The sequence below is a fragment of the Calliphora vicina genome, chromosome 3 (genome assembly GCF_958450345.1).
Source record: "Calliphora vicina chromosome 3, idCalVici1.1, whole genome shotgun sequence".
Taxonomy (NCBI): Eukaryota; Metazoa; Arthropoda; class Insecta; order Diptera; family Calliphoridae; genus Calliphora; species Calliphora vicina.
In genome coordinates this window covers 122,049,444-122,066,321 of record NC_088782.1, presented here as the reverse complement: position 1 = coordinate 122,066,321, position 16,878 = coordinate 122,049,444, and the positions used below count along the sequence as shown (strand labels likewise).

Below are 16,878 nucleotides of genomic sequence, written 5' to 3'. Positions count from 1 at the left end.
TATTTCGTATTAAAAAATCTATGATTTATATTACAAATACACATATATTTATTTATATTTATATATATAATAATTGAGGCTATTTTGAGAAATGTTAAAAAAAAATAATTTATATACAATATATAACATTTTTGAAATTAATGTTTCTGTTATAATAAATAGTACTAAAAAATACAACTATGTGAGAGATACAATGAGAGAGTAGTATATAACAACCCTGTCTTAAAGGTAAACAATAGAAAATAACGGTAGTTTTAATCAAAAGGTAAATAATTGTTTAAAAAACATCAGACATTTTAGAAGGAAATTAATTTTTAAAGAAAATATTAAAAATAGTAGTTGGAAATAGTGTTTTCAAACAAATGGAATCAAAATCTAAAATATAATGTTTTAAAGAATCAGTGAGTGTGTTTAAGAGAAAATAAATAATAAAAGTGTTGTCTGGTTCTGTAGAAATAAAAATATAAAAGTTTGTGTTGAATTGTTAATAATAAATTATGACAACAACAACAAAAATGTGTAACTAGCTAACTTTACAAAATTCTTGCTGTGTGCCACCAGGTGGGGGCTAATTAGGCAGTTGCATTTGTTGCTGTGGCTGCTGCTGTTGAGGATTCTGTTGTTGCTGCTGCTGCTGGGTGACCACCACATGATGCTGCTGCAGCTGTTGGGTTTGTAATTGTTGTTGTACTTGTTGCTGCTGTTGTTGTTGTTGCTGCTGCTGCTGTTGTTGCACTTGTACTGTTTGAGTTTGAGGCTGTTGTTGCTGCTGCTGCTGTTGTTGCACTTGCTGCAAGGTGGCCTGTACTACCGCCAAAGCTCCTGCTACCGGCTGCAACATACTAGTGCCATTTTCACTTTCATTCTGCATACTTAACTCAGCCTTAACTCTACGCGCTATATGCGATCTGGTGTGTTTCCGCAAATGATCTTTGCGATAGAACCCTTTGCCACATTCTTGACAAATGTGTCTTTTCTCGCCGGAATGTATAACAAAATGCAAACTTAATTGTTCTTTTCTCTTAAACGCCTTTAGACACACCGTACAGATGAAGGGTCTCTCCGGATTGTGGGATTGTTTGTGTCGCGTTAAATGATCTTTACGTTTGAGGGTTGCTTGGCAAATATCGCAGATATATCTTCTTTCAGAATTATGACCTATTAAGTGGATTTCTAGCAGTTCAGGTTCGGGATAAGCCACCTGGCACTCGGGACACATATAAAGCGGACTGCCGTCTAAAGCGGTGGTTAAACGTATTTCACCGGGTCTCGGTTTGGGTTTGCGTTCCTTAACGCGCTTTTTTCGTTTCTTACGTTTGGGTGCGGTGTTAGTGGTGGCGGTGCTAGTGCTGGGCTCAACTGAGGTGGCTTGTTGATTCGTTTGTAAAGTAGCGGCCAAAACGCTTGTAGAGGGTTGGGTTTGTAACAAGGGCAATGTGGTGGCTAAATTTTGTTGTTGCTGCTGCTGTTGTTGTTCTTGTATTGTGGCCGTTACTTGCTGCAATTGCTGCTGAGGTATTGTGATTGTTGTCGCGCCGCCGATGGTGTTTAAACCCAATGGTGGTCCCGTTTGCACCTGTAAGACATATTGTTCCAAAAATATCATAGATTTGTTTCTTTTATTGCTTAATCGTATAAATGGGGTATTTTTCAATTGACATTCAACCTTTATAACTTAGCTAATACTTCTTTATATTACATATAACCTTTTTTACGTTTATTATACTTACTACATTTTGGTTTTCCTTTTTAATGTTCTCAGCTGAATATTTTAAAAAATGATGCAATGACAGTGGCAATGTATTCGCCGGAAGATGTGAGAGATAATCTGCAACCGTAGTACCAGGGGTTAATGATTGCCATGAGGTATTTTGTAACACTATATTTATGTGAGGTAAGAAATTTTCATATATTAATATACAGTTCTAAAGTCTTAAGAGTAAAAGTGAAATTTAGAAATAGCCTTCTCCACCTGGTTATGCTAAAATGTAACTTATAACTTGAAATCTATTATGTTAAACTGCTGCTGAATTCAGAAATTTTAAGACTTGATTTGAAACATTAAAAAAAAACTAAAAATCTTTTAAAATCTTAAAATCTTTTATAGTTCCATGACACAACAATATAAGGTACACTCATTAGAAAATAAATTCTCAATTATACAATTCTTCAAACAAAAGTCAAACAAAAGAAAATTTGAAAAAATATAAAAAAAATCAAAATCAAAGTTTGACTGACGTTAAATATTGAAAACACTCCCTAGTTATTCTACCTTCTTGGTATCATGGTATAGTTCTATGTTCGGCTTTTATAAATTTTTTTGGAGAAAAAATATTGTCGAAAAATTTTTTTGGTGAAAAAAAATTTTTATGAAAAACTTTTTTTTATTTTTTTAGTGAAAAAAAAAATTATGAAAACAAATTATTTTTTTTTATAAAAAAATTTTTTGGTGAAAAAAAAGAAATTTGTTGGTGAAAAAATTTTTCGGTTTTAGCTCAGAGAAATCGGAAAATTAACTTACAAACACCATTGTAAGGAAAAGTTGAATTAAACAGACTCCGTTATCTATAAATATCTAGAAAACACTTATGGGATCGCAAATGAAAAAAGTGAAATCTTATTTTTCATAAGCTCTAAGAAGAAAATCCTTAATAAGATTCCGAGATCATGGAAAGTTCATACTTTCAAAAGATACCTGACATGGTAATCTTCATTGATATATTTAAAGATCGTCTTTAATTCATGTGACCTCTCGCTTATCGGATTTGTAAATCAATTTTACCTAATCCGGGACTTATTTTATTGTTGAGGAGTTGGACTTGGGAATATAGATGAACTATCTTGCAAAAGACAGAGTTATTAATCTTTTTTGGTCGAATAAGAGATTCAAACTGATCTGTTATAAGCATGTTGTGTTGTCCAGTCTTCTCCTGAATGGAGAAAATTATCGTTGGAAAGTGAGTAAACAGCAATAGGGTATTATTTCTAACTGGGCTATATAGAGAGGTCAAGCATTTGTATGGATAGTAACTCCATATAAAGGTGCAACGTCAAAACTCTTAAAAATTACAACGACAATGCTATATCATTATGGAAATGTACAGAATCTAACTTGGAGACTCTGGATCTATTTATATAGAGATGCAGTTTGCAAGTTTTTGAGATACACTTGGGAATATAGATGAACTATGACGCAAAAGACACAGTTATTAAACTTTTTTGGTCGAATAAGAGATTCAAACTGATATGTTATGTGGACGTTGTGCTGTCCAGTCTTCTCCTTCTCTGGAAAGTGTGTAAAAGACAATTGGCATATCTTCTGACTGGGTTAAAGAGAAATGTCAGGCATCGGTATCTATAGTGCTTCGATATAGAACGATATAAAAAAAATACAATGGCAATTCTACATCATCATGGACATGAACTGAAACTACCTTGGAAACTCTGGCTCTATTTGTAGAGGAGCAATTTGCAAGTTTTTGAGAACATTTAAAGCAAAACATCCCAAGCCAAAGGATTTAAGACCGATCAGTCTTTCTCCTAAGGAATACAATAGGTACTAGCGTTAGTAGTGGGAATTACCTTGTCAAACCTTAAATAACCATTTGTTGAGGCTTCGCTTCATGACATTTGGTTACATAGAACAAGGGATATAGCATAAAAATTATTCTTAATAGAGGTTTTTGTATATCGAAGACACTTACATGAGATCTCGTATGGGAATGACTGGAGGAGATACGAAAGATTACACAATGAATATGCAAATGTATCGAAAATGGAAAGCTTCAAGGGTTGCAATAGATAACGTCATCAGGTGATGGACGTGATTTTCCATGTTGACTGTCAAAGACTTTGATTTGCAGTATCACACAAATCTAGGCTGGAGAATGACTCCACAAGGACAGTGAATGGATTGATTTAGTACAGGATCATACTGTATTGGGTAATGTGGCAGATAATGACGACCTTAAAAGGTAAGGTTCGGGATTGGTTTTCGAAGTGCGGGAAATATTGGTGAAACCAATGTGATCAGTCAATATCATAGGGTGCTATTGAAGATCATTTACAATACTAACCAACGGTGTATTGTTTCTGGAGGAACTTAGTAGTGTTGCTGGCTACAAACTGAGCAACATAATAGGTTTCATTAAGGGAATAGGGTGGCTATTTAAGAAACGTTCTACAGCGATTCGGAATACGTGATAAGATATTTCTTTCTTCCACTTTTTAACAGGCGGTTTTGGACTCTTCTTACATTCTTAATCTATCCTCACTGTCTTTATCTATTAAAGGGAATCACAATGGACCTTAAGGTCTTCGAGTGGAAGTGCACATAGTGTACACCCCTTCCTAACCTAACCTAACCAACGGGTAGAGTGAACTGCAAGGTGTCAAGGGCTCTATAGACCACGGAACGTTCTAAACTGCTATTTGGTTTGCATGGGAGTAGTATAAAGCTAGTTCTAGGTGTGATTACGAACAAAATATGAGACAATGGCACTGCTGACAATTTTTGGATGTGTGTGTATTCCCTTATATTTAAACGGGTAAACAATTTGACGATGGATTAGAAGATACCATTAGCTGCAAACTGGAGAGTATGAACTAAGAAATAACGTGGTTTTTCCCGCTTAAATGGATTCTCACTAGATTCATTTGAGGTCTGTGAGTACAATCCTTATAAACTAACTGTAGTGCAATGAGCGTCCCTTCCATAAGATCAAAAAGAAACGACGAATGTACAGAATTTGAAACGATTTCAACTGGCGTCATGATGTTGTGTAAATAACAACACTAAGAGTATAGATATAAAATAAATTGGATCAGCAGAGTTTATGTAGAAAGAACATGGAAACCATATTCAACACTGTTGCATCAAAAGCCTGATGACAAATGAACCTCTCGAAATAGTATTTTCACTATAATCAAGAATTTTTTGACTATCTTGGTCCCCGGTAACTATGACCTTTTTGGCCACAATGATATTAGATGATTAAAAGCTGTGGATCTATGTTAGGAGCTGGATGAACTACGAGATAATTATTTGTACTTATTTCCTGGATTTAATCAAATTGAGAACAAATTGTCAATGGGATACGATTGTTCTGCATAATGTCAGAGGTACAGATTGAAAATTACCTAATAATGATATGCATTTAACACAACAACTTCAATTCCTTATATTTTAAAAGATATTTATCAAACAGTTGGAGATTAGCTTGGTCTCGGGTCAATATGACATTATGAGAAACTTAAGAACCTTAATAGTATTAAGGAATTTACTGAAAATATAAGACTTCTTTCAAATAAAAGATTTGAAAATATTATTTATAAAAAAGCAATGAAATATACTTAGTTCAAACAGTGTGAAAAATCTCTACACGAGCAGCGCCTTCGAGCCAAAGTTCTTACTGCTCCCCGGGGTAGTAAGAGCTTTTGGTCATTCGTTAAAAGAATTAAGGATAATGCTAGTTCACCATTCACTGACCCGGTTGATAAAGCTAACTTTTTGGCTGAATTATTTTCAAATAATTCGAACTTACCGGAAAGCAATCAACCACTACCCGAGCTCGAAAGAGTATCAGTTACTATGCCGGATATATTCTTTCGCGCTCGCGCAGTTAAAAGGGTTTTAGCGGATCTCAACATAAATAAGTCTCCTGGGCCTGATGGTATACCAGCACTAGTCTTGAAGCAGTGTTCTTCGACGCTAGCTCGTCCATTATCTAACCTTTTCAGCACTTTATACCTTGCCGGCAAATTTCCAGTATGTTGGAAGGTTGCTAATGTAACGCCAATTCCTAAAAAGGGAGAGGCTAACAACCCTGAAAATTATCGCACAATTGCAATTTTTTCTGCACTTTCCAAAGTTATGGAGAGTATGGTTAACTACCATCTTGTGAAATATTTAGAGTCCAACAGTTTACTCAGCGACCATCAGTATGGCTTTCGTAGAGGACGCTCTACGGGAGACTTGCTAGCGTTCCTATCAGAAAAATTGTGTCGTTCCATACACCGTTTTGGCGAAAGTAAAGTGGTGGCTCTAGATATTTCTAAAGCGTTTGATATAGTATGGCATGGTGCGCTTTTAGCAAAACTTATTGCTTTTGGTGTCGGTAATAACTTCTCTCGATTTATATCGAGCTTTCTCAGAGATCGCACTATACGAGTTGTTATAGATGGAATTTCATCAAATGAGTTCAAGCAAGGCTCCGTCCTTTCTTTATAATCGACCTTCTACATCAAACTTCCAACCCTATCTACTCTTTTGCAGATGACAGCAACATTTGCCATTCATATGCATTCAATTATAGACCAAGCCTGTCGGAGATTGGGGCAATGAGGCAATAAATGAATGATACGCTCAACCAAGATCTTGTAACAATGTCTGAATGGGGCTGTGCGAATAGAGTTGATTTCAATGCATGCAAGACTCAATGTTGTATGTTAACTCACAAACGCACAACAGATCATGTTGCTCCATCTGTTTTTATGGGTGGTGTAAATATTAATGAATCAGAAGCTCATGATGTTCTAGGCATGAGTATTCAGTGCGATGTCCGCTGGACAAATGCTGGACAAATGCTTCTTTCGACACAGTGTCGAAAGAAGCATTCAAGTGCCTTGGTTTTCTAAAACGGTGTAAGAAATACCTCACTCCATCTGATCTCCTTACTATTTACACCACTTATAACCGACCTAAAATTGAATACAACTCTCATGTGTGGGCCGGTGCTCCGAAGTCTATTTTGGAGTTACTCGACCGCGTACAGGAGAGGGCGAAGATGCTTATCGGTGACAGTAGGGTATCCAGCTCTATTGACTCACTGGAACATCGGCGCAATGTGGGTTGTGTTTCACTGTTGAAATTAGGGAACTTGTTCCCGAAACCCGTAGTTTTTTACGCAACACACGCTCTTCGGCAAAGGCACATCAATTTGTTGTCGACTGGAAGAAATTCGTTCTTTAGCCGTAATGTCCGTATGTGGAATACGCTTCCTCCTGAAGTCTTTGCTGTCACTTTCAATATAGGAAAACTCAAATCAAATGTCCACAAACACTACGCCCTCTATCCTCCCTCCCATAACCTATTTTCCTAGTTCCAACACAATGCTTTGCATGAGTAGGGGTCATCCCCTGAGTGCTGGTCCAAAAAAAAAAAAAAAAAAAAACCTTACTAGTATTAAGAAATTTACTGAACATATAAGACTTCTTTCAAATAAAAGATTTGAAAATATAATTTACTACTGTTCTTATTTATTTGCAAATAAAATATCTAAATTTGTACTGCATACTTTAGGGGCTTTTTTATTACAGTTGACTGGACTCAAAAAAGCCGATTTTAGCCGCAATTTTTTAATTTTTTTTCTTTACAAACCATCTCCTGAAAATTTCGAATCGAATAAAAAAAAAATCAGCCAAATCACTCCAGCCGTTCTCACGTGATGACATTACATACATGGACCATTTCATGTTTATATATATAGATAAAAAAGCAATGAAATATACTTAGTACAAACAGTGGTGTTTATAATTATTTAAAAAAAAAATTCTAACGGATATTTACATATAAATTTACAAAAATGTGGATTATAGAGTTATCAATTGGGCTAATAAATAAGGCCTCCGCGATAAATTAAAATTCCGTTTTTTATGATACAAACTTATTTTTTTTATAAAACAAACTTCTTAAATGGGAAGAATTTTAAGAGATTGAATACTGACCTAGTTCGTTTATTCACATTAACCTTACTCCTATAATTGTCTGCCTCCTAGACCCGCCCACTTAAGCTATTCTAACTCACCACGTTTTGAATCCACACCTTGTTGTTGCAATATGGCATTGCATAAATCCTGAGTTAACTCCTGAGGTGCTGCTAGCTGGGTCTGCAATTGCTGCGTCGATGTTGAGGGCTGTAGTTGAGCTTGTTGTAAACCTAAGGCAGTAGCAGCCGCTGCTGCTGAGGTGGAAGCTGTTATTGTATTTTGAGGATAAGCTATGGCGGCTTGTACTAAACGTTTATCTTCAGTTTGTTGATTGTAGGCGGGTATAGTAGTATACTGTGTAGTTTGTTGCTGTTGCTGCTGCTGTTGTTGTTGCTGCTGCTGTTGCTGCTGCTGTTGTTGTTGATTGGCCACACCAGCAGCTGCTAAAGCAACCATATGACCATTGTATTTATCACCTTGAGAATCATCGTTGTTGGTACGAAATTTGGCGGGCAAAGCGGTAACAGCAGTAGCGGTGGCAACTTGTATGGCAGGTTGATTGAAATGGGTCATACTAATGGTAGAGGTACTAGGTTGTTGTTGTTGCTGCTGCTGCTGTTGCTGATAACGATTGCCCGCTATAGTTACAGTATCTTGTTGCTGTTGCTGCTGCTGCTGTTGTTGTTGCTGCTGCTGCTGTTGCTGCAGTGTGGTAGTTGATGTTACCGTGGCCACTGCCGAAGCCGAGGTTACTGTCGACACCAAAGGTGTTGTGGTGGCAGTAAACTGGGCTATACCCGGTATAGAACCGGGAAATGGATTACCAAATGGTGTAAAATTCATTTTCTCTCCTTAAGAATTTTCGTATTAAAATTAGTATAGTTTTTCTTACGTATAATTAAATTGTTATGTATAAGAGTTTTAGAAAAATATTTTGTAAATTTCTGCAAAGAAATTAAAATGTTTAAATGTTATTTTTAAAAAATATCTATTTTTTTTTTTAATTTACACTTAAAATTAAATCAAAGTTGTTGGTATTTTCGTATTTCAAAACTTCTCCAAAAAAAAACTAAAAATCCCGGCATTTACAAACATAAACAGAGAGCCGGATTTTTCTGTTGTTATTGTTACGTCTACATACATATTACATCTTAAATTTTCTCCTAACTTTCCATACAAAGTGTTCAAACATTATTATTACTGTGTTGTGTGCGATTCAACTCCCTTAAGGCTGTTTATGTTGGCTGCCACACAATACGAGCACAATACAAATTACTCGTACACACTTTATATGTATGGTAAATAAAAAGTGAAATTCCGTTTGTGATGAGAAATTGGCTACCAAAAAATAAAGGACGAAATAAAGGCAACAACAAAAATATATGTACAATCACACAACAATATACTACAATTTAAACAAAAACTTTTACTCAGAATCTAGCTGTAGTCGTACATAGTTGTAAAGAGCGGAAATAATTTGTGTGGAGAACTTTAGAAAATTGAGTGTATTGGTGTTTAAATGGGAGAGTATTATAAAGAGAGTTTAAGTGAGAGGATACTAAGGTTGCCAATTTGGGAATTGACAATTTCCCAAAATTGTTCTTTTGGGACATAGATTGGACATAGAAGTTTGTAAAATTAGAGCAATATTAAACTGGATGAATATATACTTTGTGAATTGCCCGCTCAACATTGATAATATTTACAAAATTCTGGAAGTAGATGCCAATGGCAAGGTAAAACCTGATCGGTAATATTGAGGTTACAAAAGAAGGAAGGGACTCACTCCACTTTGGATTATGATTGTGCATTAAATAAGTTTTAAACTTAGGAATAAATGCGTCAATGTAGTTGCGTAGTCGCATAACGTCATGCTCCTTACTAAAGAGAAATCACTCCAAAAATAAAAACTCTTGGAATCTGTCCTAAATGAAGTACTTACTTGGACCAGGGACATTCGACAAATATCGAATTGATACTCTTTACCAGCAGAAATAACATGTCGCAATTCAGGTCAATTTGCTTGGATGGCATCAGCGGGTGATTTTCAAAGAAATATTTAGTTTAATAGATATTGGTGAACAAAAAACTTTTTACGAAAAAATATTTTTTATAAACATTTTTTTTGTGAAATAAAATTTGGGTAAATGGCGCCTATAATCGTTGGAAAGGTCTTTGAAATGCCATTATTCATTTGATATCAATATTGTATATGTACATGACTTAGTAATCGTGATATAGGTCAACAAATCGGGGTAGTCATGGTTTTTGCTTATAACTCAGCCATTTATGTGTCGGGTTTCCTGACTTGCAATATCAACCAAACCAGGATTATACCCGATAAATTGATGTGTCACTCACTCATGGTTGCATGTTATTTGGGGGCTTCGGAAAGTTGATTTTAACAAACAGACATGGGCACATATTCGCTGCGCTTTTGACTTTAATTTCAAAATGATCATTTAATCGAAAGTCTAGCACAACTCCTATATAAATTAATTTAACATTCATCGCTATAAGGTCCGATCCTTCGTCATATGAACCAGGAATGTCTGCAGGTCGGAAATATTCTCTATACACCTTGAACTGAACTGAATAAACACAGCTGCGAGGTGAATCAAGGAAATTACATTTACAGTGTACAATCTAGCCGATATTAAGACCACCAATTCACATCTGGTGAAGTCGAGATGGATGTATACTCGCATATATTCAATCGTTGGTTATACTATGACAGATTGGTATGAGGAAACGAAATGTCGGATGAGTGCGTAAGGAACGGAACCTTTGGAGAAACAGCCAAATGTGATCGAGGAGAGTGCGTTCTACGATTACCACTTGCATGATCACTAAACTCCTCTCGCCCTCAATCATGAGTAGGAAGTCAAAGTCTTAATGCAGACTTTACATGCTTTGATCACATGATAAGAATGTAAAACTCAAGAATTCCTAATCTACGAATTACAGAAATCCTTACTATTTGTAACATACAATTCATTGGGATTTTTCTATGTATTTTACACTGACTTGAGATGAATGATCAAGGATGATCGTGAAAAAATAGTACTTTCCTTTTATAAATAGAACTTTTACTCTTACTTAAGGTAGTTAGTGTTTAAACGAAAGTAACGAATGTGAAATGAGCTGAACAAGAAGGTCTGTATATGGAGTATTTGATATGAGATGAATGATCAGGAGTGATGGTGTAAAAATGGTCCTGAAAATAACCTGATTGTTTTACTTAACAAACTAGGGCGAACAAAATAGGAACGAAAAAGTGGATGAGCTCAAAAAGAATGCCGACATATATATGGAATATTTCAAATAAGTTGTCGTTAGCAATTATTGAAAGTGAAAAGTGTTATTCCAAGACAATTGACGAGATGTTTTAGAAAGGTATGCAGAAGATCGGTTGTACGACTCCGTCTTGTTATAAACCGCAGCCAGGGAGTTATTTATAGGACAATTGAAGTGTTAATGGATCACTGGATCCATAGAACTGAATGGACTCATTCTAACATTTTCTCTATTCCAAAAAGTGTCATAACATCCATTGATACTAACAAAGAGGATATCAACAAAGAATATTACTACTTCAGCTTGAATAGCCTAGATTCAAGCATTACATAAAAGTGCCCTGGATTGTTGGACTTAGGCCAGACTCAAGTGTTTTTAACGTTCGTGAACGTTGAAGTTTTCTGTGGCTATCATGGCCAATTGCAAACTATGAATTATGTTCGTCTTTGGACATATTTCATGATACTCGACATTCTCTTCAATCTTTGAAAAAAAAATTCAGGGGATGGCCGCTACTCATGCAAAGCATTGTGTTGGAACTAGGAATTTAGGTTATGGGAGGGAGAAAATAGGGAGTAGTGATTGTGGACATTCGATTTGAACATTGAAAATGACAGGAAACACTTGAGCGGTATGCGGTCCACTGGCCAATCGATCACAAAGGGATGTGTTCTTAATGAAAAACGTGTATTACGTAAAAATCTGCGGGTATCAGGAACAAGTTCCCTAATTTCATCAGAATACATTTCATTGTAGTACCGATAAAACAGTGAAACGCAGCCCACATTTTAGCCCACTCTTAAACTCCATTAACGTGGAATTAAGTTATCTTAAAATAGTCTTCCAGTCATTTATCAGAATACATTCGAAGTTTTAATTATATTTATTATGAATAGAAATTTCCCATTTACCATTTTGCTTCACAAAGAATTGGCAACCCCAATCAAGAATAGTGTATCCAAAGAGAGTAACAAAAACAATGGCTAAAATATTTACACAGAAAAAAAGAGGAAAAAAGAAAATAAAAACAAAACGACAACAACAACAACAGATGAAAAGGCAACACAAAAAATATTGTAGTAGATGTAGTAACGAATTAGTGTAGATGAAAAAAAGGACATAATGAGACAACTACCTACCCCAACTCCTAAGAAAAATAGCGGTAAAATGCAATAATTTTGTTAAATAAAATATTATAAAATTATTTCATTTAAAATCATTTTAAGAACTTTTTATAAAAAAACTATTAAATTTAAAAATTGAAAGCAGTTTTTAGCTATTAAGATTTTTTTTTGTAAGGAAATAGTATTAAACCTTAAATTATGAAGCAGCTGGTAGAATTTTAATTTATTGATTTTAAGCCAAATAAAAAGTGGCCATAAACACTTACCTTTATTAGCTTTTTAGTGATAGCCATAGTGTTAGTTAGTGAAATTTGTTTAAATTTAATTGAGTTTGTAAAATTTTTTATATTTAAACTTTTTTTTTTGGGGAATTTCCCTTTAAGTTAATTTCTTTTTTTCTGTCTTGCGTTTGACCAATATTTTCCCAAAATATCTTTAGTCACAGTTTTGGTTTTATTTCCTTTTTTTTTTTTGTTTATTATAACACACTTTCTGCTCCACAATCTGAGAATCAATGAATATTTTTTTCTTTTTTTTTTTGGTGTTTTTTTAATGGGGGGTACTATGATGATTACTTTTGCAAAAGCCTTGTTTGCATTTCAATGCACTTCTTTAAACCGAAAAAAATCCAAAAAAAAGGGAAACAAACAAATAAAAAAAAAGATTGCAAAGCACCAAAATGTATGCAACGTAAAACGTTACTGCGTTACGCACTCATACCACACGTAGCTATTTTTATTTTCACTTGCATTGCAGGAGTTGCTGCTGCATTTATGCCACTTGCCTTTACTTCTTTCTACTACTACGACGACTACTACTACTACTACGGCTGCAGCAGCTGCCACCCCAAATGTTTTCTTTTACTACAACACACTTCACTTGAATACTTCAATGCAAACCACAGTTGCTGTTCATTCACTCACTACTCGTTCTCGTTCTCGTATTACTTTTGCTTTAAAGCAAAACCAAAAAACGCCGAACGTCCGAATTGAACACAGTAAAAACCCACAGGAAAAAAACAGACACAACGTAAAATAAAACTTTTAACCCACACAACACACATATATTGCCCAAGATGGGTCTTACTCAGCCTTATGCTTTGGTTTTATTTGGTTTTTTTTTTCAGTGTGTTTCCTGTTGTGAAAAGGCTCAATTTCTGCCTTAATATCCCTACGACGACATTCCCAAAAAAATATAAAAAAATCAGATGTAAAACAAAAAGTGTAGAAAAAAGTATAAGCGAAAAAACAAGTAAATGTTTTGTAGTCGTCCACAAAAGCACCGTTATACACCACCTAACGGTGTGTGTCGTAAGTTTGATACTGGCACCGCCAGACAATTTACTCGTCTATCCTCGTCGCCAACAATTTGCAACAAACAATATTTTCTGTGGAGTGTTTTATGGGTTGGTCTTTTGGTTGGCATATTCGTTTTCTTCATGTCGTTCTGTCGTCTGGGTCTAGGGATGTGCATACTAGTTTGTATTTGATGGGTCCTAGAGAGAGAGAGCGACAGAGAGTAAAGGCTCTCTTTTAATATTTCATTCCCTCTCTTTGTCTCTATATGTTTAAAGCTCTTATTCTCCTGCTCTATGTTTTCTACTTAGTTTCCTTTTATTGTAGGAAAGAGTCATAATATTTTGTTTATTCCTCAGTGTGGGGGGGACACTAAATGTGGGTCTCATTCTTTTAATTGAATTCAAAAAGTAATGGATGATTAGTGCATTTATATAATAGTAAAGGATAGTTGAATAAAGGTTGAATAGTTATCTCAAAAATTTAAATATTACAAGTATCATTTTGTGCCAGGATTAAGAGGAATTAAAACTGATGGTCCAAGTATTTATTTATTGGCACTGTAGAGTTTGGTATGGCAATCAATTAATTTGTGGTGACAAGGCTCGTACAGAAATTTGAATTCCTAAGACAAACACTTTTGGCACTAAGGAAGAACATTTAAAACTTTCCTATTATATGTTTCTTTTTTTAAATTCCTAATGGAGATGAACTCTTCTTTACAATATGGCAATTTTTCAAGATATGGAAAACTTTAGGGGGGGAGTGCTGGTATGCACGATTTTTGTACAATGTTTATAAAATTCCAAGCTATAGAGTATACTTAAGCTTAATCTCAATTTCTTTAGATTTTTGAACAGTCGACCCTGGAAATGGTTGACAGTCGGATTTGAAAGTTTTCAAAAAATCATTCGGATTCTATTTTATTTATGTTACTGACTGAATGGGATCTTATTATAGCTGCAGGAACAATGTAGAGATTTCGAACATCAGGAGGACTGTACAGTGGGGTAGAATCAAATTTTTTTGGAAATAAATCTGGCATTTCGATACGGCTGGTCCGATCGGGATAAAATTTGACGTTAGCGTAGCCAAGGAGTATTCGAGTTTAAGTTATTAAAATGGGCCCTACAAATGATCCAAGGGCGGCGCTATGGGGGCTCAAAGTAGGGTACCTTCGACATGTAAAATTTTTAAACACGTGCAATTTTTTTGTTTCCCATTCGATTTCAAAGTTTGCTATTTTGTGCTATTTATTTTCGAGTTATAGGCATTTCAAAATTGAAATTTTAAAATTTTGCCATACCTTGGTCCCCTTTTTTAAAAATATAGTTTGGACTTTTGGACCGAATGGACTCGAATTTTTTTTGTTGGTTAGATAACTAAATTACGAATAACATACAAAAGATTTCACAGCAATATCAATTATGGATCCAAAAATAAACGTTTTTCAATTTAAATATTCAAAAAATAGTTGATTTTTGCTGTTTTTTGGGCGAAAATGTGACTTAACTCTTTTTTTATTAAAAATATACTTTCTTTAAGAACATATAACAATTTTATATTTTACTATAAGGTATCTTTACGAAGAACATTTTAGTATAAAAAACGTGTCCTATTTTTCGAGTAAGTGACCTATTTTTTTTTAAAAAAAATTTCAACTTTGGGCCACATGTTCTAAAATCCCAAAGCTGGGATAAAAAAACGGGAGGCAGCTTTGGAAACCTTGATATTTTCCCTATTTATCCCCATAGCATTTTCCCAGCCTCGAAAGAAATATGAATCCTATGGGCAAAATTGTAAAAAATAAAATTTTTGGGATTTTCGCTCCAATTTTTAGGAATTGCGGGAATTTTTGTTAATAAATAAAGATTTTATTACATATTTGAGTTTGATTCTGCCCCACTGTTCACTGCCGTTCTGTAATTAAATCGTTCTCTGGTGTTTACACAACATCCAGATTGATATATAAATGCAGGCTGTTCCTTAAAGAGATGATGAGATTTATTCTGAGAAAACGAGGTTTCGTATGCAAGACGAAATCGACTATTTGGTTGGTGAGCCACTTTAATGCTGTAAGACACTTGTACAGCTTGAACTTATATCACTATCACAAGTTGGCGTCTCTAATGGGACCGTGTTGACAGCGCACTGTTTATTGAATACTTGTTGAAGTTATCCTATTTTCTTTATCGGGGACTAGGTCAGCGACTTCGGGAATTCCAATTATATACGACATAGCGGTACTATAGAATGTGGATATTATAATTCGAGCATCAGGTTGGTCCGGACATACGAATGTCCTGATTGGACAACCGAAACATTATACTTTAGAGTATATCAAAGGCACCAATCTATGTAGCCAAATGAGCTGGTGTAACTGGCTGACTTTATAAGGTGAATTCAAATGCAAATGTTATTAAACAGAGAATGAGCTTACAATTAAAATGCGGTTACAAAAATTAACTTAAAAAGAAATAAAAAGAAAATTTTCCGTTATTAGCTACGCTCGCGCAATTCGAGCCTACTTTATATGATGGGATGACTATCGACAATGTGAGGTTTCAATAGGACAATGCCCCATATTCAATTAAAACATCCCAGGTCGCATCATCTCTTGAAACAGCTTATTCATCTATCAGTACCAATTGCCTTAATGTGTGATTATTAGGCCATCTTGTTGGATATTGAGATTCCAGAATAGTTCCCTTTTCAGGATAACATCAATATAAAACGTCTTGCATTAAGCGCTTCCTATCTTTAAATTTAAATAAAACAAAGTGTATGTGAGATATCATCGAAATGCAAATCTCCACGGCAGCTTTGCAGGATAGTGCGCATCCGAAATATGCAACTTTCCATTAGGCTGAATTTGAACGTTGGCATGTTGGCTTTGAGGGCCGATGTGGTTTGTGGCTTATTAGCATAGACCTGCTACTTAAGAAAATCCAACAAGAAAAAGTCAAACGAGGTCAAATCTCGGTGGCCGATCTCGGTGGACGGTTCTCATCATATCCACGTGAAATGACCATGCAATCAAATAACTCGTGCAGATTGTCCAATGTGGAATGAGCTGTGTGGCACCTAGCACCGTTCTGTTGAAACCACAACCATATCATCAAATTCAGCCTTAAAGAAGTTGATATCATCGACCTATAGCGCTCGCCATTGACGGTGATGACTTGGGCAGCCCAAAACCCACACCAAACTGTGAATTTTTCGGTATGCATTGGACGCCCTTTGCTCTCATATTGAAACCATATACCAGCAAAAAATATTCTGGATTTGGAAGAAATAAATATGATTACTGCATCTTCTACTGCTACATTAATTGCATCCCAAAATGATTTCGTATAGGTGGTGAAGAACTTAGAAAAAATCAGCGCTTCTTGTTAGGCAATCACTGGGTCTGTAAGATTTTATTGCTTCTCAGCAGCTCTAAAATCTATGTGCAC

The 16,878-nt window shown here is 35.1% G+C and overlaps 1 protein-coding gene across 1 annotated transcript; it reads right to left on the bottom strand.

The window, feature by feature from the left end:
- Positions 1–463: 463 nt before the first annotated feature.
- Positions 464–8,645, bottom strand: LOC135954521 (alpha-protein kinase 1). The gene is made up of 3 exons (XM_065504704.1): positions 7,806–8,645; positions 1,727–1,879; positions 464–1,674 (listed from the first exon to the last, which is right to left on the bottom strand). Exons 1-3 carry the CDS (start codon positions 8,548–8,550, stop codon positions 569–571), a joined length of 2,004 nt encoding a protein of 667 aa, XP_065360776.1. The 5' UTR covers positions 8,551–8,645; the 3' UTR covers positions 464–568.
- Positions 8,646–16,878: the final 8,233 nt, after the last annotated feature.